General features: G+C 54.3%; 11 protein-coding genes across 11 annotated transcripts; 5 read left to right on the top strand and 6 right to left on the bottom strand.

The window, feature by feature from the left end:
• Positions 1-591: 591 nt before the first annotated feature.
• On the top strand, positions 592-1,467 carry AB675_3924 (NADPH-dependent FMN ArsH; the record flags this gene model as incomplete). The annotated part of the gene is made up of 1 exon (XM_018144020.1): positions 592-1,467. One exon carries the CDS (start codon positions 592-594, stop codon positions 1,465-1,467), a length of 876 nt encoding a protein of 291 aa, XP_017997476.1.
• Positions 1,468-1,643: 176 nt separating this feature from the next.
• On the bottom strand, positions 1,644-2,924 carry AB675_3923 (6-hydroxynicotinate 3-monooxygenase; the record flags this gene model as incomplete). Its single annotated transcript, XM_018144019.1, has 1 exon — positions 1,644-2,924. One exon carries the CDS (start codon positions 2,922-2,924, stop codon positions 1,644-1,646), a length of 1,281 nt encoding a protein of 426 aa, XP_017997493.1.
• A 4,199-nt stretch (positions 2,925-7,123) lies between these two features.
• Positions 7,124-9,252, top strand: AB675_3922 (putative sulfate permease C3H7.02; the record flags this gene model as incomplete). Its single annotated transcript, XM_018144018.1, has 2 exons — positions 7,124-7,448; positions 7,502-9,252. The coding sequence occupies 2 exons, from the start codon at positions 7,124-7,126 to the stop codon at positions 9,250-9,252; spliced, it is 2,076 nt and encodes a 691-aa protein (XP_017997514.1).
• A 1,861-nt stretch (positions 9,253-11,113) lies between these two features.
• Positions 11,114-12,117, bottom strand: AB675_3921 (uncharacterized protein; the record flags this gene model as incomplete). Its single annotated transcript, XM_018144017.1, has 3 exons — positions 11,114-11,386; positions 11,447-11,784; positions 11,832-12,117. The coding sequence occupies 3 exons, from the start codon at positions 12,115-12,117 to the stop codon at positions 11,114-11,116; spliced, it is 897 nt and encodes a 298-aa protein (XP_017997530.1).
• Positions 12,118-13,030: 913 nt separating this feature from the next.
• Positions 13,031-14,447, top strand: AB675_3920 (Oxalate decarboxylase OxdC; the record flags this gene model as incomplete). The annotated part of the gene is made up of 2 exons (XM_018144016.1): positions 13,031-13,230; positions 13,280-14,447. The coding sequence occupies 2 exons, from the start codon at positions 13,031-13,033 to the stop codon at positions 14,445-14,447; spliced, it is 1,368 nt and encodes a 455-aa protein (XP_017997547.1).
• A 187-nt stretch (positions 14,448-14,634) lies between these two features.
• Positions 14,635-16,161, bottom strand: AB675_3919 (6-phosphogluconate dehydrogenase, decarboxylating; the record flags this gene model as incomplete). The annotated part of the gene is made up of 1 exon (XM_018144014.1): positions 14,635-16,161. The coding sequence occupies one exon, from the start codon at positions 16,159-16,161 to the stop codon at positions 14,635-14,637; it is 1,527 nt and encodes a 508-aa protein (XP_017997524.1).
• Positions 16,162-16,562: 401 nt separating this feature from the next.
• Positions 16,563-17,778, top strand: AB675_3918 (3-dehydroshikimate dehydratase; the record flags this gene model as incomplete). The annotated part of the gene is made up of 3 exons (XM_018144013.1): positions 16,563-16,607; positions 16,729-17,046; positions 17,119-17,778. The coding sequence occupies 3 exons, from the start codon at positions 16,563-16,565 to the stop codon at positions 17,776-17,778; spliced, it is 1,023 nt and encodes a 340-aa protein (XP_017997605.1).
• Positions 17,779-17,866: 88 nt separating this feature from the next.
• Positions 17,867-18,538, bottom strand: AB675_3917 (Glutathione S-transferase 2; the record flags this gene model as incomplete). Its single annotated transcript, XM_018144012.1, has 1 exon — positions 17,867-18,538. One exon carries the CDS (start codon positions 18,536-18,538, stop codon positions 17,867-17,869), a length of 672 nt encoding a protein of 223 aa, XP_017997563.1.
• A 1,117-nt stretch (positions 18,539-19,655) lies between these two features.
• Positions 19,656-20,518, bottom strand: AB675_3916 (uncharacterized protein; the record flags this gene model as incomplete). The annotated part of the gene is made up of 2 exons (XM_018144011.1): positions 19,656-20,337; positions 20,391-20,518. 2 exons carry the CDS (start codon positions 20,516-20,518, stop codon positions 19,656-19,658), a joined length of 810 nt encoding a protein of 269 aa, XP_017997470.1.
• Positions 20,519-20,918: 400 nt separating this feature from the next.
• AB675_3915 (Chromosome transmission fidelity protein 18) lies at positions 20,919-24,166 on the top strand (the record flags this gene model as incomplete). The annotated part of the gene is made up of 4 exons (XM_018144010.1): positions 20,919-22,487; positions 22,535-22,933; positions 22,998-23,617; positions 23,683-24,166. 4 exons carry the CDS (start codon positions 20,919-20,921, stop codon positions 24,164-24,166), a joined length of 3,072 nt encoding a protein of 1,023 aa, XP_017997603.1.
• A 384-nt stretch (positions 24,167-24,550) lies between these two features.
• Positions 24,551-26,192, bottom strand: AB675_3914 (uncharacterized protein; the record flags this gene model as incomplete). Its single annotated transcript, XM_018144009.1, has 3 exons — positions 24,551-25,053; positions 25,103-25,672; positions 25,724-26,192. The coding sequence occupies 3 exons, from the start codon at positions 26,190-26,192 to the stop codon at positions 24,551-24,553; spliced, it is 1,542 nt and encodes a 513-aa protein (XP_017997512.1).
• Positions 26,193-26,616: the final 424 nt, after the last annotated feature.

The following is a 26,616-nucleotide window of genomic DNA, read 5'->3' as shown; positions in this document are numbered from 1 at the left end:
AAGCCAATGGCGCGTTACGCGGCGAGGAGTCTGTGTTGCTAGTGGAAAGGACTCACCGTCGAGTCATCGAGGAGGCCGGATATGGCATGTCCAACGGCCGCATGACTGCACGAGCCACTGGACACAAAGAATCACGCTGAGTCAAGCAATGAACAAAGAGAACGTGCATTCGAACCCTCGACTTGGCTGAAGTGCAGGCGACTCTGACTGACAGCCTTTGTCGCGAAGTGCTTTCATTGTCGCTCAAGCACGCGTGGTCGCAGCGATGGGCCTGGGCATGCAAAGAACGTAAGGCATGATAAGGAAAATTTCCATCAAATTGCTCGACCGTTCGCTGGCCAATGACAAGCTGCGAGTGACAAATTTTGAGCACGTGACCTGGGCTGTCGGGCGAGATGTTCGAGACCTCCCGCCCGTGAGACATCAGATCACCACCTCGTCTTCTTCGACATGCGCAAAAGAGCAGACTGAATCCAGCAGCTCAAATGTGCCTGGTCTAGACTTTGACGGGGTAGAGACTCCATTCCTCCCATGCTCAGCACGAGGAACCTACCAACCCTCAGCAGGCTTGGCTTGCAACGTCTACGAAACATGCACACCGTAACATTGCCACCATCAATTGGCGACCTCAACAATATCTCCTCGATGCGCCTTACTAAAGCACCATCGCGTGACCCGGACTTTGCGTACCGATCACTTGCAATCTCAGCAGAAGACGACGACCCTGTTGTTCGGACACGGTACCGACCATTCCTACTGCCAGCAGAGTTGGAGCAAAGGGATTGGGTCAGCAAATTGGAGCTTGCCACCGTCACGAAAATGGCCTACGAAGACTTCGAGAAGACCTCATCCCGACCCAAAGTATTGGTCTTGTACGGGAGCTTACGGCAGAAGTCCTTTTCCAAGTTCCTGTCATATGAAATATCCCGCATTCTCTTCCGCCTGGGCTGTGACGTCCGCGTATACGACCCGCAGGGCCTGCCAGTCAAGGACGATACCTCCCACGAACACCCAAAAGTGCAGGAGCTACGCGATCTCAGCCGCTGGAGTGATGGTCACTTCTGGGTCAGTCCTGAGCAGCACGGCAATCTGACCGCTGTCTTCAAGAACCAGATCGACTGGATCCCGCTAAGTGTGGGCTCTGTACGCCCAACGCAGGGTCGAACACTCGGTCTGGCAATGGTGTCGGGAGGGTCTCAGTCTTTCAACAGCGTCAATAGTTTGCGCATACTGGGGCGATGGATGCGGATGTTTGCTATACCTAATCAAAGTTCAGTGCCTCAAGCGTACACGCTTTTCGAGGAATCGGAGGAGCAAGAGGGGATGTTTCGCATGAAGCCTGGCTCGAATCGCGATCGCGTCGTAGACTGTGCGGAGGAGTTTGTCAAGTATACTCTGATTGTGCGGCAACATTTTGATTTGTTTGCTGATCGTTTCTCGGAGCGTACGGAGATGGTTGGTCCTTAAGCTGGTGTAGCAATATGCATATGTGAGAGATGTCATCCAAGGAATACAACCCCGAGCCACAGATCGAGAGCATTGTGGAGAGATATAGCCCTTCCAATGACGAGACTCGTGCCACAAGTTCTGGCAGCTGCGTTTGAGGAGACCGACCTGATTCAGCGATGCAAGGGTGACGATCTTCAAGACAACTCTTTCTGCTGCTCTGCGACTGCTTTCTCAGCCTCCTTGAACACATCGTATCTGTAGAACCACGGTCGCACATCATTGGGCAAGCCCGATGCTGGAAGTTGATTCATGGGCATGTGTTCCAGGAGCTGCGGCAACAAAGTCTTTAGCGGATCCTCGTAGTACGGTACAGACGACAGTAGCTGCGCGACCGAAGCTCGCGGCTTTCTGATCTTCTCAAAGATCGACAAGCGCTCTTCTATCTGCTCTGCCGACGGATTCGGAGGCATGTCTTGGAGGACGACGGCTAATGCAGCGGCATCCTCAACCACCATCCCTAGGCCCTGGCCTTGATTGGGAAGCATAGGGTGAACGGCGTCTCCGACGATGACAAGCCTTGACTTATGCCAGGTTGGCAGTGGGTCTCGCTCGCCGAGCCTCCACACCGGAATGCTGTCGGTAGTCTTGTCTACCATGGCATGAATGGCAGGACTGAAACCGTCGAGCTCCTTGTGTACCCTTTCTCGATCGCAAGTGGAGCGCATGGTCTGGTCGTTGAGTTCAGCGGTTTCCTTATGGACGATATAAAGAGCGAAGTTCTGCAAAGTTCCAAGCCGCAAAGGGTACTGTATCAAGTACTTCTGGCGATCAGCAGAGATCCAGAATGTCGCATACTCGGGGTCTTGAAGCAGACAACGCGTCTCTGGGTCTGATTGAAGACTCTCGGTTGGCAGCATCCAACGAACGACCGAGGTGCCGGTATGCCTAATAGACTCATGGCCTAGCAGATGTGCTGGAGCACATGAATGCACGCCATCTGCTGCCACAACCAAGTCTGCTTTGTGGACCTCCCCATTGGCAAGGGTCAGACTGCCCTCTAGTGCGTCGTAAGCAGTCACGTTCGCATTGTAGACGATCTCGACTGGCGTAGATGACCCATCCGAAGCCGTAGCTAGATCAACAAGGGCCTGACATAGGTCGACTCTGTGCGCCAGATACTGCGTAATGCCCGGTCGAGGAGCATACTCCGCCTTGTCCGTATGTGTTGTGGATAAGCGTTGCATTGTGACGCCATGGTGAAGATGAATACCATCTGCTTGATTGCATTTGGCAGCGGCCCAGTCCAAGCCGTACTCAGTAAGGACCAGCGACGCATTTTGACCGAGGACTACGCCAGCCCCGAATGCGGTTGCGGTGGATGCCCTTTCAAAGATCTTGACCTTGTGTCCTGCTCGGCGCAATCCGATCGCTGCTGTCAGACCGCAACTGCCGCCACCGACTATGTTGATGTCCATGGCGTGAGCAGAGGCCGAGTTTGCACAACATGAACTATTGTGACTCTGTCGCGTGCTTTATGCTTCAGAGGTGATGGTCAGGCCAGCCCTGTACGGACGTCGCCTTCGCCATATCGAGTAAGGCATCGTAAGTTCGCAACCCGTTGCGAAACGAGAAGGATTATGACATAGCACTCGGCAAGTGGCCAATAGCACGGACCAGAGACTGCAGTACGATTCCTGATCTCTAAGTACGGTGTATCTAAAGCTCAGACCGGAAGACATCTAGATGTAGTAACAACTCGTTTGATGAGGCAAAGTGCGGTACGCACGTTGTCAGCGAGTGGGAACATAGGCAGGCACGCCATTGGACGATGCAACGACGACCACGATTGTAAATATTCCGCCCTGGATTCGATGGGGCCAATTTGGAAGGTGATCTGAGAAGCGGATGACACGCATCGCACTTTCCCTACGCCTTCCATTTGTCGCCACTGACATGCCCGTGGACTCGCTCGGAAGTCTCAAGATGCAGTCGAAGTCACTGCATGTACGTGGTATCCGTGAATTTACCAGAAGAAGAGGACGAGCTAGAAGTCCGGCATTCGAAGCTTTGTCATCCGGTCTTCGCAAGTTGTAGCCCCACAATTTTTGATCGCCGCCGATCAAAGGTTGGTGAAGCTTGAATCAACAAGGCCATCACCACGGCATCTACTACCCTTCGTCCTCCTGTGTCGCTTCCATTGAACAATTCGAAAGCGTTCGCAGCTCCCACTATCCTCATCGTTGCTGTTATTGTCAACAACAAGATAGCCGATGCGCGGAATACCATGAGTATTAGCAGGACAGAAGAAAGGACCGACGCGATGGCTTTGGGATTCGCTGCCAGGTCGTTGTCGATGGATGTATCGCATTCCTCGTCTGCTGGCATCTTCGCAGGCGAGTATTCGATGCGAGGAGGCATTCGTCGACCGTTCTGAGCTATTCGGACCTGAGTCGTACACGTGGAATTCATGGATGCTGTCCCGATATCAGGATTCATGACACGCACAGGGCGCCCTGAGAGCCATTTCCCACATGTCAGCGCATGCTGTCCTGCGCCTCGTCAGGTTGTGCGTTCGTACCGTCAGCAATCGCCACGTTAATTGGAGCCGGGCGGAGACATCTCATTCGTCAGTCTACAATTGCTCACGGTGAAAGGTCTTCACGAGCAACGACTCCTGCTGGGCCACTCTATCGCGAACATAAGCGCGCCTTGTCTCTGGAGCCTCTTACTGGCGTAGAAGCAAAGCTTGACCCCAGGACCCAATCCCGCAGGGTGAGGTCGAACCTCCAGGGCGCATATCAAGGTTATGCTCACCCGGGGACCCAACTGCTAAGCTAAAGGAGTCCAGTGGCGCGCATAATAATTGATTGGAGTCGAATGACTACCGCCGATCGTCCCAGAGAAGCTGATGAAAGGTTTGCTAACCCGCGAGGAAGCAAGCAGAGCTGGGACGGAAAGAGCTGAGGGTTGTATAAGCAGTCCCGGCACCGAAGCGAGACCGCTCGGCTATCAGGAGCCCGCTGTCATTGCCATACCCGTCTTGCTGGCTCTCGTGACCTTGTTCATCACTCGCTGCAGGATCAGCATCGTAGGTAACGTCTGATCACCTGACAAAAGCTCTTCAGTCTCATTACTGGCTTTGCTGTATTCGATCTGCCAGATCTATACCGAGTCAGATTTCTCGGCGCAAGATGGCCGTCAGAACGACTAGACATATTTGCCTGCGGTATTGGGCAATGCTTCAAGGCTTGTCATGTTCTGAGCTTCACTCGGAGGAGAGGCTTGAACGTTGTTGATCCTTATGCACAGGATCGCTGGGTGGATGGCTAACGATAGATGTTTTCCTGGCCGCTATCCAGAATCCTGGACCAGTCGCAGTCGTTGTCGTGCAGACTTGTGCTCGAGATCACGGACCTGCTGGCAGTCCTTCTCAGGTCAGTGCACTTGTCGCCACTAACGAGCCGCCGTCGGTTGATGGAGGTCTTTGACGACTAGAGCGGGGTCCTCCCAATGCAACGCGCTTCCTCTAGATGCATATTACATCGCGGTCACTGCTGCGGCATGGGACATGTACGAGTGCTGTCTTGCATGACCCGAGCCAGCTTCAATGTCGATCTGAAGATAAAACCCAGGCGCACGCCGTCTGCGAATATCCGGCAGCAGACACAAAGGCTGGCATGCTGTTTGCTACAGGACTGACTGCGCCTGGAGCATCCGTGTGGCACTCGATCGGGTCTTTCGGGCGTGGACGATGACATGAACGACGACAAGATACAGCACCATGGGTAGCAATGTTGTCGACAACATCTCTGCGATGGCATTGAACACCAAATATGGCTATGCTACTGCTACACGGTACTTTGCTGCAGATGCTTCTACGGTAGCGAGCCAACTATGCTCAGCCGCTTGACTTGCGCCTGACGACCCATCAGTCTGGCACTGAGTACCACAGTTCTCAGTTCACCTCAAAAAGCGCACTGATGTCGCCACTGGGGCTGTTGCTATGATTCTCCAAGAGCGAGCAGAACATTCAGCCGTACACCAGGAGTCTGCCAGTGCTCACTCCACACCTGTGAATCTGTCGGCTGAACGAAGAAACACTCAACGATTACGATTGTCCGTGAATACCTGTGCCAAAGGTCTGGAGGGGTATGCTGCAACGACGAATGGAGTGGCCTGGTGGACTCTACCCATCAGACTAGGCTTGGAGCCCCCCTTGGCTTGCGCCCAAGTCTCTCAGAACACGGGCGGCTCAAGACGCCTCGTCGTTCGCATTCTCGTCTTCCATCGTCTACCAAGTATACTCGCGTCGTGACGGTGACATTTAGGCTGGAACTTCTGAGGCTACGCTTGAACTATCAGGAGAAGCGACAAAGACGTCTACGAGGCTCAAACTCCATTCCAAACGCCACTCATGCAGTCATGTGCTTGACCTTGACGCTAGTCGATACCACGAGCTCCCACACCTGCTCAAAGCGGCAACATCTTTGAGTGTTCTTCCAGTCTAGACTTCTCCATGCCGCCGAGCAAGGCCGCTACCGAGCGCAAGACGATACTAGACCTTGCCGAGGCCAACTCTCTAAGCCAATGGTGCTCTCAATTGCATCGACACTTCTCGTCAAAGACCCTTCAACCCCGACTGGACCTGACTTTGGGGGACACAGCTGCAGGCAGGGTCTCTTGCCGGTGCATGCTGGTCGACATGGCGGACTTCTAGATGTTTGGGAATTGGCAATGTCCAAGTACAATCAAAGTGCGCCCTGCCTCAGTCGATTTGCAACTCATCGTTCATCCTTTGCAAAGACACAGCAGAAGCGCGCCGAAAGATGAGCATACTGGAGGTCAAGGAGGATGTCGCTGTATATGTACTTATGGACTACCATTGCTGGTGCAAAGTTCACACGTACAGCACAGTATGGTTATCTTCGCGGTGAGGATCCGCAAGCATACCAAGCGGCGACGTTGACATATCGGCTTATTCGTTCAACCTGAGTGCTCAGCTTCGGCTGATCAATTAGCCAGAAGCCATAAACAGCCGTTGACTCCAGGCTGGCGCGTGGCCCAAAGTCAAGGAGTTTATGGCTGCAGATAAGCGGCAGACACTGGAAAACGACGCCAGCAAGAAAGAGACGACTCAAATGAACCGTGACTGGTGCCACCCCCGCAGTGAACCCCGGCTCTTGTCCGAGCCTAAAGTCTCAATTGGTGGGGATATCCTCCTCCACAACATAGCGTTGTCTCTAGACTCTTGGCCTCTCTGCAGTTTACCCTGCAATAGCCATGTTCCCATGCGAGATGAACAAGCTTCTGGTAAATCGCTTGTCAGCCTTCAGACTTTCGTTCCAGCGATGCCCATGGCTCGACCCCAGACGCCACGACAAATCCCCCAGGAAGTTCGACAATTGCTGATGGACAGCTGCCGTTCTGGACGATCCAGCCTCCCTTAGCATCTGCTCATTGGCCCGTGGCTCACTAGTTGAACGCAGCCGATGTGATCGAAACGCACTTTGGTTGGAAATACACCTCTGGTTTGCGAGGCGTGGACTATATCCATCTTCCGTCTCTGTTCTCGGTGATTTACATGGTCCTCGTCTGCTTCGTCTTCTTGAGCAGCACTCGCCGTTGCTGAATTATCTTTTCTCCAGCATCACGTTCATCGACATTTTGCTTCAAGATGTCCAAATTTGTCGCAAGAGCAAAGCATTCGTTTGCCACCGATGTCAACTGGGACCGCGTGAGGCGGTACTCTGTTATCGGGGTCAAAGCCGCTCCTGCCGCCACCTCCCAATATCTTCTCGACAAAGTGCCTATCGTGGGCTGGCTTCCCAGGTACAGGCCACGATGGCTGCTAGTCGACTTCATTGCTGGCTTGACGCTGGCCATGATGTTGATCCCCCAAAGTTTAGCGTACGCCGCCATCGCTACCATTCCCGTCGAGCACGGCCTGATGGCCAGTTGGCTACCTGCGTCAATATATGCATTCATGGGCACCTCAAAAGGTATGGATACAGCTTTTTGATGATGGCATGAGTCACAGTTGACACCAGCATAGATCTTTCAACGGGTCCCACTTCACTCATTGGTCTCTTGACCTCGGAGGCGGTTCATGCTCTCGAGGACGAGTATGAGCCTGGGAAGATAGCAGCAGCAGTCGCTCTGTGGATGGGCGTGTTCGGCATGATACTTGGCTTTCTGAAACTTGGTTTCCTGCTTGAGTTCATCTCCGAGCCTGTCCTGACTGGCTTTATCTCAGCTGCTGCCATCATTATCGGCTCCGGCCAGATCAAGAACTTGCTCGGCCAAAGCGATATTGGTGACGGCTTCGCGAACATTGTTCACGACACATTTGCTACTCTACCGGACGCTGATGGACCTACCGCTGCGGTCGGTATAACTGGCATAGTCCTACTGTTCGCACTACAAGAAATCGGCAAGAAATGGGGAAAGCAGTACAAGGCTGTTTGGCTACTATCCATCATGCGAGCCTTCCTTTGCCTGGTGATCTTCACTGGTGTCAGCTATGGAGTCAACAAGGACCGGAAGTCAAGCGACTATCTTTTCGCAGTGACGAAGATGAAGCAGAAGGGTCTGATCACCCCTGCAGTTCCAGACTCTGCACTTCTTAACAAGACCGCCACACACGCCATTGCTACCTTCATCGCTGCCGCTGTGGAGCACATTGCCATCGCCCGTGCCTTTGGCGCCCGTGGCAACTATCTGACGGACCCTAGCCAAGAACTCTGTTACCTGGGCGTGACCAACTTCTTCAACTCTTTCTTTGTGGCCATGGGTGTTGGCGGTGCCATGTCACGTACAGCCGTCAATGCTCAATGCAATGTTCGCTCACCTCTATCCGGATTCGTCACCACCGGTGTTGTCATGCTCTGCCTCTATCTGTTGACCGACACACTCTACTGGATCCCCAAGGCCACGCTAGCCGCCATCGTCATCACAGCCATCTGGCCATTGATCGGCCATTGGCGTACATACTACAACTTCTGGCGCACCTCGCTAGCAGACTTCATCGCCGCCATGCTTGCCTTCTGGCTTACCTTATTCGTCAGTTCCGAGGTCGGCATCGGTACTGGTGTTGGCTGGTCCATCGTCTACTACCTCCTCCGGCTCGCTTGGCAAAAGACCACCTCGATGGGCGGCGAGACTCGCTCCGAGATCGTGCGGGCCATCGACGCTGCACGGGGCATGCCGAGCCGCATTCCCGACGACGTCCGCGTCTTCCGCTTCGGCGAGAACGTCTTCTTCCCCAACGCTACCCGCATCAAGAACCAGCTCGTCGACGGCGTCAAGACCTTCCACAACCCGGCTTACTCGTCCGCCAATGGCGCCGAGGCAGACCGGATATGGTCCGTCGTCGGCGAGCAGCGCGTCAAGAAGCTCCGCAAGAGAGCCGGCATCACCGACATCGGCGCTCTTCCACCCATCCGCCTCGTCGTGATGGACTGGACCAAAGTTACGCACACCGACGCAACCGCGATGCACGTCCTCAAAGAGGTCTTCGCTGAGGTGAAGAAGTACGGCGGCAAGGAAGTGGAGATCCGCTTCGCTGCCATGCAGGACAATGTCCGCCACCGCTTTGAGCGCGCCGGATTCGACGTCATTGACGTCGACGGCAGCACTAGTAGCGATGACGTGGCCCGGGAAGCTGGCCCCAAGACTGTCAAGGTCTACAAGAACGTAGCTGACGCGATCGCCAATCGGAGGCCGATTGAGCGGGAGAATATTGAGGTGTTGGTTAAGGGGGATAGTTTGGATGGGAGGGCGGAGCATCGGGAGAAGGTTGGTTGATACCTTTCTTACCTGTACTCTTGTTCGTGTGATGTGTGTGTGCAGTTCGGCTGATTGTTAGGAGGAACAGGTCTCGCCGGCGTCGTCTGAGAGCCCGCCTATCGAGATGGATGAGAAGCATGCTGTTAGGTGATGATAGTTGTTGCTGTTGCTGCAGTAGCATCGTGCTTGCCAGCGATGGTGCTGTTGAATGTGTCCAGTGGTGAGGCCTGTTACCCAGGGGCGAGCTCATTGCTGAAGGATATGATGTTACGACGCATACAAACCCCTTTCTTGTTGATACCACGACCCCGGATCATGATCTTGGGAGTACATCTTTCGATAGTTGAGGCGAACGAAGCCGAATGATATGATGGACCTATACATGCCTTTATCTACGTTTACTCTTTGACACGTGCTTTCTCACTTCAACGACTTGCTCGCCAGCACGCAAGTTCTGCTGGTGCTTTCCCTCCTAGTTTACCCGTTTCTTGCAATGTATATCGATAGCTACATCTATTTGCCATGGCCTGGAAGCCGAAATCTTCTCGTGGAGCCTTTCACTCGGTCTGCTGTCCGGTGAGAGCTCGATCGAGTCGGTGAGAGCTTTGCATGAATTTGCAACAGGCAGGCCTCTCAGCAAAGAGCAAGGCTGGCTATAACATCTCCCACGCTGTGTGGGCCTCAGAGGGGAAAATCTCACTGCGAAGACCCAGAGTCGTGCCTGCCGCGTCAGGCACTACGTGCGGGTACGGTAACTGAGGCAGGTTCTGCATGAGTGAACGATTCACCATGAATGAGATGCTGTTCAGGAATCTATGATATTTCTTATACATATCTACAACATCGTGATGAAAGGCGCCTGAGACAAAGCGCTCTGATCGAGGGACGCTCACTTGGTGCTCAGAAGAGACATCGAATACATGAGGCTGCTGTACAGTCGTGACCACAGAAGCGAGGCTTGATGGTTCTAGGGAAATAGCAGATAGCTAGCAACTCACCCTCAGCTGAACGAGCTATCGCTTGAGCTGGTCATGGTGAGCCGTATGCGCGTGCTATGCTGCATACATCCTGCATAAGAGCGTGCTCCTCGAGGTGTTTAGCGAGGTCTAAAATGGAAGCAGGGGCTTTGGAGAAGGAACGACGTTGGAAAACTTGCGGTAGAAGGTTCTGCCGCTCGTCGTGTGGATTTATGCTTTGCGGATATCCGGATACACTCAACCGTTGGAAGAGGATACCTCAGCCTGGTAAGGGCTGGCATCGACTGCTGAACACGATTTACAAGCTTGGCTGCTTGTAGAAGGAGAGTACAACGGACTTTCCTGATCAGCTGATAGCTATGGTCATTGTATGCGGTGTGTACCCAGCTACGTTGTCGGCTCAGAGATCTTGCGCGCAAAGGTAAATCTAGACATTTGCTACTGTGTGCGGCAGGAACTGCGTTTGATTGCAGTCTTCGGTTGGCTCGACGACGCTGCCGGCACTGAAACATGGACAACAATGCTTTCGACCGCACCCTATACCAACATCCTCGGGGGTCATGGCTGCGTAGCTTGCGTAGGTTGGCAGGTCCCTTGACGGCTCCGCGAAGGGACGCCAGCAGGAGCGATTGCGTCCCGCACCTTCCGTTGTAGCGTAGCTTTGTCTGGGCTTAGCGACCTCACGCCAACGGGCGAAAGTTGAAGCTATCCTTCACCTTGGCCTTCTCCCAACGGAAGCGTGAACGTGTCGGATCGTCTCAGTCCAGTACCTGTTCCCATCCGGGCGCCGCTGCCTCATTTGCCACTTTTTTGAGCCGGTCGTTATCTCCTGGCGGCAGGTCGGCCACGGACTGGCGTGTCATGGTTCTTGTTCGATTCCGATCTTTATAGTTTTCAAGACTTTACTCCAGGCGAATCTGCCCCTTTCCAGGCCAGAACAACCACACAGCCGTGACAAGGATCTTGAGCACACTGGTGATCCATAGTGGTTGAGAGATGTCGCCGCCCTCCGTCAAGAACCCAGAGGCAGCAGCACCGACGACCAAAGCGATGATCGAGAGGAATCTCCTATTGCGTTTAAGATTGCCCCCGCGCGCAATGGGAGTCGTGAAGAGCTTTGGATCCATGAACAGATCGCAGTAGGTGGATGTTAGTACCACGGTTGGCAGTTCGTTCTGTGCTGATCAGTTATGGCTCACAGTGGTTTTGACTGATAGCTCTAGAGGGAGACTTACGAAGCCCAAGAAACGACTCATCACGATTTGCAGTGCGCTCTGAAAACCCAGGAGCGACAACGGCAGCAAGACGATGCAATCCTTCGGTATCCTGTCGCCGGCGTCATGAGGTACAAAGCCCGTCCATACCATGATGCAAACAGCGAAGGTGAGCACAATCTGCACAACCATAGTGAGGACTATAGTTGAGCGTGCCAAAGGCTTCATCTTGCGTGATAGCCGTGACCAAACATAGCACCCGAAGCAGAAAGACGAGATAGCTGTCCCTGATTTCGCCCATCGGTATGGTTGGCTGTACGGCTGGCCAGATATGCCGAGCCCCACGTAGACCGTATTACCTGGCCTGATGTCAGTGACTCCACGAGCCTTTAAAGCTCATGCTTACCAGTCTGCATGCCGACGAAACAGCTCCATGTGTTGAATACAGCTGCATCGACCATGCCGGTAATGAAAGACAGTATCACTAGGATGACATCGGTCCAGTCCTCGTGGACATCTTGCGCCATATGCCGCCGAAGGCGTGTCAACCGCGTTGGCTTGTCGTCCGACATGCTGCCGTGATTGTTGAAGTTCTGAGATTCACTGTCCACGTTGCTCGTCGTAGGTGAGATATCTGTTGTAGTGGTTTCTGTGGTGGTTTTGGCGGCACCGTTTGCTGTTGGAGGCGCCATGATTAGTGGTCTGGTCTGGAACGACGCAATCAATACCGTCGACAGCCACAGGGTAGAGGTAGGAGCTTCATACAATATGAAATCCGAAGTAAAACGATCAGACGAATGTGAAGGAAGCTCTTACACAACCCAAGAACAGCTGACTGCTCAATCGAGTGTCTCTCCAAAGCTGCCCACCGTAGCTCCACCGAGGGGCTTTGTTCGAAGATCCTGATAACAGTCGCCAAGTGTCCGCCGTATCACTGGTCGTTCCGCCTTTGCTGCACTCCGCTGCTGGGCGTCGCACTTGTGTCTGGGGTTGTGCGTTGCAGCGGCTCAAAGATCTCGCTCCGCTTGGCAGCTTCGTGAACCAGGCAGGTTTGAGCTCGACGCACCCCAGAGTCTTGGTCTGAGGAAGCTCCAGACGCGCGACGACCTTACGATGACCCCAAGCGACCCCTCACTGGCATCGGATACGTACCATGTAGTCGTAGCGCATTCATCTGGTGATCTGGCCTTTTCGCGATATCATAGAGCCGGGGTTTCATAGTAGAGCTTTTCCTGGAAATCCATGATGTCGAAATGCCGAGGAGCTCGGTTCAACGTTTAGCCTACGCAGAAGGCTGGGCTTCTCTGCGCGGTCACACCATACTCACGCGCTTCTACCAACCCCCAAGAAATTGTGCGGTCACGTCGAGCATTGCCCGTAGCGGAGTTCTTAGCTACAGCTTGGGTAGGTGGTTGGACCACACCCGAGCTCGCCATTCGCCACACAATGGAGCTGTCATAGAGCTCCGGAGTAGGAGCAATAAATATTGATCAGCGTGTCGCCACGCGAATGCCTTCTTACTCCCCTTGACTGCTTACGTCGCTATTGTGATCTGAACTCGTTGACGATAAATAGTGACAACGCAGACACCCTAGCTCATACTGTATGACCAAGAAGCTACTGCAGGACAGCACTAGCCCGAGTGATAGCACCGACGCCAGCACCACCTTCACCACGTCAACAGACATCACCGCAGACATGGTGCATACACACAGAATGGGATCCGTGCTCGAAGAGCGACGTGACCCTAATTTCAATTCATGGACTGAGATCATCCCAGAGCGTGTCAAGCATGCCGCTAAGGGGTAAGATTGTCCAGGACGGCGCCATCAACATTGACTGACATCGTGACAGCGTCGTGCCCATTCGTGGCAACAAGGGTAGCAACATCCTCGGACCCGACAACCCAGAGCGCGCACAGCAGTCCTACTCACTTGTCCGCCCACCCGTCACTGACGGCGGCAAGATGCCCAACATGAAGTGGTCATTTACCGACTCGCACATGCGACTTGAGGAGGGCGGCTGGGCTCGCGAGACGACTGTCCGCGAGCTCGGTACATCCAAGGAGATTGCAGGCGTTAACATGCGTCTCGAGGCTGGCGCATACCGCGAGCTGCACTGGCACTCGGAGGCAGAGTGGGCATACATCCTCAAGGGATCCTGCCGAATGACCGTGCTTGATGTCGAGGGTGGCAGCTATATTGACGATCTGGAGGAAGGTGACCTTTGGTACTTCCCGACTGGTTATCCTCACTCTATCATTGGTACCGGTGATGAGGGAACTGAGTTTCTCCTGGTCTTCGATGATGGCAACTTCAGCGAAGATTCGACTTTTCTCTTGACCGACTATCTTGCCCGGACACCGAAGGACATCCTGGCCAAGAACTTCCGCATCGACGCTCGCACATTTGACACCTTGTCGCAGAAGGAGAAGTATATCTTCCAAGGTACCGTCCCAGGCAGCCTTGAAGCAGATCGCAAGCAGGTAATCCAGTCAAAGCACCGCTTCACGCACCGTCTCCTCCAGCAGAAGCCCATCAAGTTCGACGGTGGTGAGGTCCGCATTGTTGACAGCACCAACTTCCCCATGTCCAAGACTGTGGCCGCCGCACATGTCATCATCAACCCCGGCGCACTCCGCGAGATGCATTGGCACCCCAATGCTGACGAGTGGTCATTCTTCATCAGCGGCAAGGCACGCGTCACAATCTTCGCTTCGAACGGCAATGCGCGGACATTCAACTACCAGGCCGGTGACGTGGCTGTGATTCTCAAGAACCACGCTCATTACGTCGAGAACATCGGCGATGATCCTGTGGAGATGCTGGAGATGTTCCGCGCGGCGAGATTCGAGGACTTCAGCGTTGAGCAGTGGTTGGCACAGACGCCAAGGTTGACGGTAGCAGAGCACATGAACCTGACAGGCAGCAGGAAGGAGGAGTTCTTGAACGGTCTGAGCAAGAGCCCGGCGGCAGTGAAGCCTCCTCTCAAGAAGAGCAAGAGTTTCAACGATGCGCTCTGAGCGATGCTTTGGCACATTACTTGTACATATTTTGGAGAGGGTAGCAGCATCAGAATCAAGTAATGGAACGGTACAAGTCGAAACTTCTCTTCTGCAATGTCGTGTGAATGCAGTCTGACATATAGAGACGATGCGAGCGTCAGACTCCTGGAGAAGCTAATGGTATCAACCATACTGGGGAAGCGGGCTATCCATCCAAAATCCCCCTCGCGGGCCGCCACTCAAAATGCCGAGCCCCTTTCTCGGCCCCTGGCCGCAACCGATCACTCTTCAATTCATACATGTGCCCACCAAAGAAATCTAACTGCGCCTCCATAAACTGCGTCGGCATCTCTGTACTCTTGCTGTACTTCAAATACTCCAGCGTCGCGCTCAAACTCGGCACGATCGCGTCCGCTTCGACGCTCGCTGCGATGACGCGCTTCAGGGACGGGTAGGCTTGTGCGAGGGGCTTGACGAGCAGAGGGTGCGTCAGAAGGGAGGGCGTCGGTGTGGGTGTGGAATTTTTCGGGGAGGAGGGGGAAGCGAAGGGGTTGGTAGAGGAGGTGAAGATGGACGTGAACAGGTCGGAGATGTAGTCGGACTGGATGATGCAGCCGCCGCGCCAGATGCCGATGATGGCGGCGAAGTCGAGGGGCCAGGAGTTCGCGGTGGCGGCGGCATGGATGATGTGGAGGCCTTGGGCGAAGGAGGTGAGGAAGGAGGCGTAGAGGGCTTGTTGGAGGTCGGAGAGGAAGGCGGTGCGGTCGGTGGGGTCGATTTTGGATGCGGTGGGCAGGTAAGTGGAGGTCTGGGTGAAGGCTTCGGACACGGCAGCGCGTTGAGTTGCGTCGGCGGAGGCGAGGCGGAAGAGGTGGGCGGCGACGATGGTTGGTGCGGGAATGTGTAGGTCGATGGCTTGCCAGCAGGACCAGGTGCCTGTGCCTTCTTCTTCGTTGACGTCCTGGACGACTTTGTCGCGGATGCTAGCGAGGAGGTACTTGCTGGGAGCATCAGGATCCTTGGTGCGATTGATCTCGACGCCAATACTGATGAGGAAGTTATCTCGTAGTGGATCTGTGTCGTTCCATTCTTCGAAAGTGTTGGCAACTTCTTCGTAGGTCATACCGAGATGCGTGGTCATGAGGGACCAAGCCTCAGCGAGGGCCGACATCATACCTTGCTCAATGCCGTTGTGGATCATCTTCACGTAGTGGCCTGAGCCGCCAGGTCCAATGGGCGTAGTGCATGGACGACCTTGCTTGTCCTTAGCCGCCACACGCCGGAGGAACGGCATGACCTTATCGAGCGCTTCGGGAGTGCCCCCAGGAGACATAGAGGGGCCGTGACGAGCACTCTGATAGCCACCACTGACACCACAGCCAACGTAGTGGATGCCCTTCGGGTCAAGCTTGGATTGCCGCCGCTCGGTGTTCTGCCATAGCTCATTGGAGCAGTCGAGGATAACGTCGCCCTTCTGAAGATACGGCATAAGACTGTCGACCGTCTTATCTCCAACAGTACCATGTGGTATGCTGAAGACGAAGAGTCTTGGCTGGCTAGGGACCGAAATGCTCTTGCAAAGCTGTTCATAGTCCTTCTCGTGCACGATCTTATGGTCCGTTTTCAGCTTCTTCGCCATATGGAGGAGTTGATGGACATTTTCTTCGCTTGGATCGAAGAAGTGCACGTCAACTCCATGCTCAGCGTACAGGAGGCTCATCATCCCACCCATGCTGCCCGCGCCGACCATGCCGAGCTGAAGGGCTGGTCAGCCTAATTGCCTCATTCGGGTTCGCGCGAGGCAACCTTGGACTTGCCTTCTGAAACTCTGGGCCATCCTTGGTATTCATCGTTGCGGCGCCACTTCTGCTTGCTTTCTTCGGATTTGCTCGGTTCAAGATTGGCAATGGATCAGTATGGTTCCCTCATAAGCGTCGAACTCCTTGTCGTCAAATTTACTGCTGGCCTCCATCATACTCTGACGCATAGGCTGACGTCACAACGGACACATCTGCCGTAGTATTCATCATGATCTGGATGCTATCTTTGCCGGATGTACGAAAGTCACAAACTATTTAGGGCCTGTGTCTGCATCACGAGACTTGGACTTCGTAAGACTGGAAGGGCAGAATCATGGCAACTTACCGTGGAGAGAAAGTCCGTTCATGCTATGCAACTGTAAGTTGCGGTCCTGCAATACCTGTAGCGATTCTATATTTGCAGAGGGGCCATTAAAGGGACATCCTCAATGGTCATACGGCGTGCTTAGCCAGGGCAATGCTAACGGCAGGTCTCCCAGTGCTCGATCGGCCACAAGAAGGAACATGACCTCCCAGCCAAGTTGGAAGCGATCTCGGAGGCGGGCTTTGAGGCCATCGAGCTATCGATGCCGGACATTCTTTCTTACGGGCAGCAGACCATAGGGAAGGAAGTCGATCCCAAGGACTATGCCACGCTGAAGCACGTTGGCCAAGAAATTCGAAAGCTCTGCGAGCAGCACCGATTGCACATACTTATGCTACAGCCATTTGCGAACTTTGAGGGCTGGCCAGAAGGCTCGGATGAGCGCAACGACGCCTTCGATAGGGCAAAGGGGTGGTCGGGGATCATGGAAGCTGTCGGCACTGATATGCTCCAGGCAAGTCTGCTACTCAACGGGACGTTGGAATGTGCTGACGGATGTTCATAGATCGGAAGCTCCGACGCCCCGAATATAACAGGAGAATTTGACCGACTCGCGGCTGATCTGGCTGAGCTCGCGGACATCTTCGCCAAGAAGAAGCAGCGGATCGCATATGAGAACTGGTGTTGGGCCACACATGCTCCCGATTGGAAGGATGTTTGGACGATTGTGCAGAAGGCCGATCGATCGAACATAGGCTTGTGCCTTGACACGTTCCAATCGGCAGGAGGCGAATGGGCTGACCCTCGCACTTCGTCTGGTCGAGTGGAGAAGGACGATGTCGATAGCGCTTGGCAGAAGAGCTTGAGAGACCTGGCTGCCACTGTGCCACCCGAGAAGATCTTCTTATTGCAGATCTCTGATGCGTACAAGATGGAGACACCGATCAAGGACGAGGTGGATGAGAGCGGGACGAGACCGCGAGGGCAGTGGAGTCACGATTATCGGCCGTTGCCTTATGATGGGGGATATCTGCCCGTGGAGGATTTCACGAGGGCGGTGCTGAATACAGGATTCTGGGGTTGGTTCTCGATGGAAGTGTTCGATGGCAAGGCACCAGAGAAATACCCTGATGATATGGGCCCATATGCACAGAAGGCCATGATTGCGATGAAGAAGCTGCTGCAGAACTGTGCAACAACAGAGGAAGTTGCTGACGTTGTTTAGAAGAGTACGTTAGCGACGATGTACCTGAATGGATCAGTCAGAGCAAGTCAAACACTTGGATGAGTTCGACATGAATCTGAGCCCGAACCTAGGGCTTCCACTTCCACTTCCCCTCCTTAGCCTCCGCCTGATCAGCATACGCCTTCTTCACGCTCGGCCGCTCATTCAGCTTCGCCATCCACGCATCATACTTTGTCAGATTCTTTTCCTTGGTCTTCCCTCCATCCATGTGGGCACCAATATTCGCCCATGTCACGAACGCCAAATCCGCTACGGTGACCTTATCACCAACGAGGTACTCATGATCCTGCAAATACGTATCCAACACCCAGTTAACACGAGCAATCTCATTCTGGTAACGCTCAATCGCACTCGGCAGCTTCTCCGGGTGAAACACCTGAAACCACGTCGCCTGCCCAAAGTACGGACCTTGGCCGGAGGCTTGGAATGCTAGCCATTGCAGCTGCTCGTATTTCTCAGGGCCAGACGCATAGGACAATTTGTTGTCCTTGTCGTAGGTGTCGACCAAGTACTGGATGATAGCGAGGGATTCCCAGATCTTGGCGCCGGTGTTGGAGTCCTCAATTGTTGGCAAGCGGCCGTTGGGGTTCAGGTCGGTGTATGGCTTCTCCTTGTTCTTGTTGTCGTGAAGGACTTTGTTCTCGTAAGGGACGTCGAGTTCGTTGAGGATGATGGCGACTTTCCAGGGGTTGGGGCCGCCAGCGTGGGACCATAGGGTGAGTGGTTTGAGGGAGGACATCATGGATGGGTAGTAGGTATAGTCCGTCTGCGGTCTTGCTGACTGAAGTGGGATTGTGAGTCGAATGCTACTTGACTGCTATCGAGTGGATTAAGTCACCCGCCGCACTCTTTATACTTGTTGGCATTCCAAGCCATTCCTGACGACGTGTGGAATACTTCAGACCAAGCACCCAACTATGGCTGTTGTACGACGTATTCTCTGGTCTGGACACGATGCCACCGGAGAAATTTGGTAATCATTTGCAGACACACACTGTACGGTTGCTTTCCGAGCGCCTAGTCAATGCTGTTCTGGGATGCTGCGCGACCCTTGAAACTCGCAATTGCAGCGTGATTCCCGATCTCGAGGCAGATCTGCCTTGAAATCACGTGCATATGCATGCCAAGGCCTCACTCGGTCGAGTGGTGTGGAGTAGCTCGTACGAGGCACCACGGTCCCTGATTGAGCGATTTTCATGTTAATCGTACCGAGACTGTCGGTGGTGTTGTTGCCGCGCAAAATTTGCTGAGTATCGTTGCATTCTTGATGCTGTGTGAGTACATCAATTGGTAAGTGCTTTGCAATCTGCGGTGCGTGTTGCCAGAAGATGCCTAGAGCCACTGCCGGACTTGGACAATAGGCAAGTAAGGACTGAGTCAGCAGATGCAGCCTCGTTGAAGACATTTGATGATTGCTAGACCGTTATTCGCCAAGATTCGGATTGCGAACTCGTCTGGTGCAGCTACCGGCTGCGCCTAGAAAAGCAGGTCGATTCTAGCTGCGACAGTTGGCATCGCGATCGATACGATATGACTGCAGCGAGACCGTCGGGGAACGACATTGGCTTATGCCTTTTCCGATGGTACAGTGTGCCGCGCAGAGGAACGATGACGCCGGTCTGCGTGTTTGAGAGATGTAAGCCGCGAAGTCGTACCAAAGAAACATGATCCAAGAAGGAACAAGGAATCGATCTCGTTTGGCAGGTCGTGCTGCTAGTAAGACACAAGTATAACGACCGTATTGGAAATGCGCAGAAGTGATCGGATTGTCGTAAGATCATGGTCGCAATTGCCTAAATTGCTTCAGCCCTCCTGCACCTCACGTCGCTCCGCGCTGATCGCTCCTTCCCTTGGCTTCAAGATTCTTTGACTCCGTTCGAGAACTTGACTGACTTGCGGCACGACTCGCCGTCCTGATGCGTGTGGAATTTGCAGGAATTACCTTCGGTTGGATCTTCGAGCAGCAGTCCACCAGTGCCCTGTCGGATCTCGTTGATAACGTCGATTGCGAAGTCAGGACTGGTCTCGAAACACTGCCGATACGTGCTGGCATTTACTTCGTTGTCTGGGTCCATGATCTGGCGAGCGGCGATCCTGCTGACCAGCTTTCGAAAGGGAGATCCAGAGGGTGTCTTTCGGTAGATCGGGAACATTTCCTCAGAACCAGGCACTAGTCCAGTGTCATGGCACCCTTTGCGGAACTGATCTATGGCAAGGTTGGCCAGTTCGAGAAGCCCGATCGTAGTGCTGAGCAGGTACAGCTTTTGGCAAGCATAAGTGTAATCCCATCGGCTTTCCTTGGGGATTTGTGAGATATCTTCGATACGACCTTGGTACAACCACTTCACGAGAAGTTCAAACGCTTCAGGGTCCTCTTCTGGCAGTAGCAGTTGCCCATCCTGAATGCGCTTGCGCTCGCCGTTGACGTGAGAGTTCTCATCGAAGTAGCGCGAATGGTGGCGGAGGAGATTCTGATGTAGCGTCCATCGGCGGCCGTCCGGACCGACATAAATGTCAAGAAGAGGGCCTGAAAGAAGCCTGAACGCATTCGTTAGCCACTGCAGCTCTCGCCGTTGGCACCGCTGACTCACTCTGCAAAGGTCCTCGCTGGCGTATCTACGATGCTATCTCGCATATCCGCGGTGTTTCGGTTGCGCCACGCAATGTTGGAACGCAGCTTAGGCGGTTTAGGACGCAATTCAGGCGGTTCGGGTCGCATTGTTTGGTGTTGTCAGGTCGCATACTCTTCGCGACCGGATCTCGAGGCAACATGCTGTGCAGGGCGGCTCCAACGACGGCGGCTTAGCGATGGAATGTGAGTGGTCTATGATTCACGCATGGCGATCAGCAGTCGGATCGAAGGTGGGGTAAGCGGATATTGATTCCGCGCGGCTCCATCAAAGCGCGTTTTTGGACGCGTCAAACACGACGCGAACCTCAAGTTCGATCCTCAGTATTGAACACCGGACCACGCTTAGGGTTAGAACTTCACTCATGCTCCCAACCTGGTATTTCGATCTGGACTGATACTTGGGTCAGGACTGCTCGAAAAACGCCAAAGGTTATGGACGACTGAAACTACAGCGACGACGTCCAACAGGACTGACACTTTGCATACTATGGGCGACGAGGATACGCTTGTTGTTGCTGCGGAGGGTCTAGGCTCCGATGAACTGCTAGCACTTCATCAGCAGGACAAAATCAACGACAAGGTGACTGTGGAGACGAGAAGTACTCAACTGGAAACGCTCCCGTCAGAGGTAACGACGGACTCACTTCCATCAAGTCCACCTGAAACTCCACAACCCGGACTCAGTACCCAAGAGATACCAAAGGCTTTCGCAAGAATGCCGTTCAGCTCCTCGCCAGTACTGTACCCAGCGAGCTCATCACCAGCACCTGTAGTCACGAAGAAGCGGAAGCTGTTTCAGACGTTGGGTCCTTTGCCGGATACCAAAAAACTCAAGACCTCTGAACTTCCTGGCCAGGATGAGCGCTCCGCGAGTCCACGATCTTTCAAGGTCATTGCAGAGCCTGTCCAGACGAAACCCGTGGAAGACATAGTTGATATCGACGACATCCTTCCCCGAGACGCATCATTACCGGAACCAGATCTTCCCGCGCTGCTGCAGACTGGATCTCGGCCTCTGCTGCGGAACAGACTCAAGGCTGCTGGCCTTGATGCTTCAACAAGCAACGGCATAGCCTTTAAGATTGCCCTCCGACCAACCTCGAAAGCAGTCAGCTACGAGCAACTGGTTGCGCAACGTTCCAGCACCACAGAAGGCCGTGCAGTCAAGTCGTTCTATGGCATCGAGATCCACAAGCTAGTGAAAGACGCTGAAATTCAACGCCAGCTGGATGAAGCGCGAGTTGAGTACGAAGAACAGGAATCGCTCCGGCAGGTGGCGGTGGAAGAGCGACCTGTCTCTCGTGGGTCTATTACTTCAAATGGTCAGACCAAAAACGACAAAACTCACCTTATGTGGACCGAAAAGTACCGAGCTCGAAAGTTCACAGAGCTCGTCGGCGATGAGCGAACACACCGCTCGGTATTGAGATGGCTAAAAGGCTGGGACGAGATTGTGTTCCCAGGAAACGACAAACCCAAGAAGAAGCGCATCTTCGAAGACAAAGACGTTGCCGCACAGACCCAGCGCAAGATCCTGCTTCTGACCGGCCCTCCTGGCCTCGGCAAAACGACTCTGGCACACGTATGCGCGAAGAAAGCAGGCTACGAAACCCTCGAAATCAACGCCAGCGACGACCGAAGCCGCGATGTGGTCCGAGGCCGAATTAAGGACATCCTAGGCACCGAAAACGTCCGCGGCATCAAAGACACAGACAACAAACGCAAAGCCGGCAAACCAGTGTGCGTCGTAGTCGACGAGGTCGACGGCGTCACAACCGGCTCCGGCTCCGGCGGCGAAGGCGGCTTCATGAAAGCTCTTATCGATCTGATCCAACTCGACCAGCAGAACTCCAACAGCGAGAGCAACGCCCTCGGCGTGAAGTCACGCAAGAAGAAAAGCGATAAGTTCCGCATGCGTCGACCACTGATCCTCGTGTGCAACGACGTCTACGCGCCATCACTACGTCCCCTGAGAAGCTCCTCCCTAGCCGAGATCATTCACGTACGCAAGCCTGCGCTGGACAAAGTCATCTCGCGACTGAAGACGTCTTCGACAGTGAGCAAGTCCCCTGCGACAACGACGCCGTCCGACGCATCTGCGAGAGCGCATGGGGCATGGGTACGCGCAAACAGAACAGCCTTGGTGGCCAGGGTGCCGGCGAGGGCGACCTCCGAGGCATCTTCGTGCAGGCGGAATGGATGGCGCATAAATTCCAAGCAACGAACCGCACTACCACTGGCACAAAACCACGACTAACGCGCAAATGGGTCGAGATCCAGATGGGCGAAGCCCACTCCTCCACCGCCACTCACAAAGGCCTCGGCCGCGGCGGCACGCGCGAAGTTGTGGATCGGATCTTCATCGAAGGCGCCGGCCTACCCGACCTCCCAACCGCCCTTTCCGCCGAGGACGCCCGCCTCGTCGCTGAGTCCAGAACCACCGCTGCTGTCGGCGTAGCAGACGTCCGCAAACGCGCCGCCATCGCCGCCCTCCGGCACATGGTCGACACGTGCGGCGAGACCGACCGGCTGATGAGCAGACTGCTTCGCTGCGTACCCGATTCAGGCTTTCCAGGATGATACATTGCTTTCGAAGCCGAATGCGGCGTACGAATGGCTGCACTTCCACGATCGCCTCTCTAGTCGGTTGTACGGCGGGCAGGAATGGGAGTTGGGCCCGTACATGAATACTTCGGCGTGCGCGTTTCATACATTGTTCGCGAGCGTGGACAAGGGCACCAGGGCTTGGGGGGTGAATGAGCAGTACAACAGTCGGGAAGAGGATGCTAATAGCGCGGCAGCGCCGCACCCTTACAGCGGTTCAAGGGCGGACTTTGTGGCTTATGAAGCGGAGAAGCAGAATAAGGCGATCCTCACGGAACTGCAATCCTCGTTTCCGGGACCGCTGTTGAGGCTGTTCAGCTCGGTGGACAATATCGCGACGGAACTTGTGCCGGCTGCGAATCGCATGTTGTCGCCGGATATCAAGCCTGTCGTTATTGGTGGGCACGGCGGGAGTGGAGGGTCAGTGGCGAGTGTAAGAAAGGAGAGTGAGAAGAGGTGCGTGCAGATCGGTGTCGGGGTCATGCATGCATTGCAGCTCAAGTTCGAGAAGGTGAAGCTTGAGTTGGACGCCAATGCTGGACCCGTGGGCGGGAGGGCGACGTTTGCGTATCGGATGGAGCCGTGAGTCTGCCGCCTTGCCATTGCTACTATCACAACGTGCTTCCCATGCTGACACAAACCCACAGACCGCTAGACGCACTGAACACATACCACTTCGCCATACCCGACAGCACTGACCCAAACACAGCAGCAGTGGTCCCGACATCACACAATCCAACCCGCTACGCAGTCCGCCAGGTCCTCGAGCAGGAGCTGCACAAGGAGAAGATCTTGCAGAGCTCATTGGCGAGTCAGAATCGCTCTGGCAGCCTCAACGGGAGCAGCAGCAGTGTTTATCGTGGGAAGGAGAACACGGAGCCTACTAACGCCGCTATGGAGACGGCGACAGCAGCGCGCAAAGACGATGTCAAGCGGGATTTCTTCGGACGACCAATTGCAACTCGGCAGGACAGCCAGTCATCCGAGGGCGGTAAGAATGGTAAGGCTGCGCCGAGGAAGCAAGCAGAACCTGTGACGGAGAAGGACAGGGTGTGGGTGAGCTTCAACGAGGGGTTTTCGAATGCGGTGAGGCGACCGATCACGTTGAGGGAGTTGATGGATGGGTTCTGATCTAAGATTGAGCGAGCCATAGATAGAGGTTTAGGTTGGCGTGCGTGGATGGTAAGGCCCTTTTGCCAGGTGTGAATATTCTGAACAGTTGCCGTGAAAGCAAAATGTCATATCATGAAAATCACTGATGTTGACCGCATTGTTCATGCCGAAGGGCCAGGAAGAATGGAAGGATGCTCAGAGAAGGATTGGCCATGTTTTCTAAGCGTATGAGGACGACCCGAGCCGGGAACAGGCCCCAGTGCACAGTGCACGCACATAGAGAAGGACAAGATAGGAATGCGACCACGAGATCGAACCAAAGGTCCACTTTTCATCTATCAAAAGACCTGGATGTAGACCAGAATATACATGCGGCTGCTCGCTCGCTTTCCCGCCATCTCATTATTGGTGTAATAATCCAAAGTTGGGTATATTTGCGGAAGTAGACCAGAGAAAGGAAAGGTATAGGCGCTCGCTCGCTTTAGAGACATCCTCGCACAACCGAACACCATGACGAGTTGGCAAAGTTAGGAGGTCGCGGTGGCTGGCTTCGACCCGTAAGTGGAGTCCGTCTCTTGGCCTGGCGCGGTCTGCGCCAGGCGTCGACACAGGCACCACGGGCTCCTCAGTCGCACCTGCTTCTCGTTGATACGCTGGGTCGACCTCGATCTTCTCGTCATGGTCAGTTGTAGTCGTTGCGGCAGCAGGCGGAGTAGTGGGAGGGCCGTTCGTCAGCGGCTTGTCGGTTTCGCTAGGGGGAGCTGAATCAATTTCGGCAAGCTTCTTTTCGGGATCGATGAAGACGTTGTTCTCCCACTGCGCTCGTTCCTTTGCGCGGTACCACTTGCAATATGGAACGGAGAGGACGCCCCATAGTGCCATATAAAAAAAGGGGACACCCCAGCCTAATGCGTCATTAGTCAGAGTCATGGATGGGAAGGGAGGATCTCGTACCAATTCCATAAGCGACCTCCTTGTCGACTTGATGTATACAGATCAACACGATCAGGACGATGGCGATGACGACCGAGGGTATACACCACGCCCACGAAAGGTCTCGCATTAATTGTTTGAACATGGGACTCGCTGCATAGCGGGCATTGATTGCCTCGCGGTATGGTCGGCCGGCACCCGCATTGACAGCGACTACATCTTCGATGATGTAAAAGACGCCTGGCTTGACTGGCTCGCCCTTTGCCGTGGAGCTGAGGCGGAATGGCGCTTTCCATCCGCAGACATGATAGATCTGAACCCAGAGAATGGCAACTCCGAGCACAAGCAGAAGGGCGGGTCCAGGTAAGGAAAGAATACGTAGCCAGACGATGTGTGGTGCGGAGCCGATGATGAGGAATGCTGTTACGGCTCCGATGGCCACCGACGAGACGTAGTGAACATAGTCGAAAGCCCATCGGCTTTGCGTGTCAAGGGGTCGGAAGAAATTCTCCTTCTTGATCAGGCGCCACGATCGAACCGCAAATTCGACGTATGTTGGACCACCCCAGATCGTAGCAACGACGGCAAAGACTAGGACGCGTTAGTTAAAGCACACCGCACATCGCCTAGAGAATAACGTACTGATATATCCTTGGACGTGGCCAATAAATTTCATGGTATAGTACAGTATGATAGGAATGGCACACGCGTCCACGAAAATTAGGCCAATGTAGGCCATTAGTTTCAGCCGTTTCCATCCATGTTTGAACGTGAACGGCAGCTGTGGCAGCAAGTCCGGGTGTTGTTTATAGTATTCTTGCAAAGTGCTGGCTCTCCTCTTGAACTCTCGTTTCGTCGCGGCTCGACTATCATAGTATGCGTCGGCGACATCGCGGTCTTCGTATCTGGCGCTCGAGCGGCGCTGCAGAGGTCGGGCAGGGTCATCCGACTCTGTCCTCGAGAAGTTCGGCGTGCCGCTATTTCGCGACCCCAGCTGCTGTAGCTGTGTATCCTGTTCGTTGGGTGTGTCTGGCCCAAAATGCACTCGAGCTGTAGTGGAAGGTCGCGGCAAGTCGACGCTCGCTCTACTGCCCCGTACGACTTCCGGCATTTTAGTGTAAGGAGGGCTCTACCGGTCTCCTATCGACATGGGACTCGAGGAAAGCAAGAACGATCGGAACGCTTCACGAGAATAATATCACTGCCTGTGTGTTGCTGGATCGGTGGCCGGATTGAGGCTGTGTGGGCAACAAAATGGAAGGCCCGGATGTGTAGCGCACGCACGCGAACATTGTGTAGATGCTGATACCGGCACTTTCGCTTTGTGATCATCTCAGTCATCAGAACAAGTTGGCGCGCCTCAGGGTAGGGATCTATGATGCTGACGTCATCATCTGCCAAGCCCGCTAGGCACTCCAAGCTGTTGTAGGGCAGCCTCGCAGGTTCAGCCTTGCCAAGCAGAAATCAAGCCAATTGCTCCGATCTTGTAGGAGTTTCGCGTCCTTCGCGGCATTCATATACATTCATGTCAACTT

The sequence above is a fragment of the Cyphellophora attinorum genome (assembly GCF_001299255.1).
Source record: "Cyphellophora attinorum strain CBS 131958 chromosome Unknown Contig23, whole genome shotgun sequence".
Taxonomy (NCBI): Eukaryota; Fungi; Ascomycota; class Eurotiomycetes; order Chaetothyriales; family Cyphellophoraceae; genus Cyphellophora; species Cyphellophora attinorum.
Note: the sequence above shows the minus strand (reverse complement) of the source record. Positions and strands in the feature narration are given on the sequence as shown.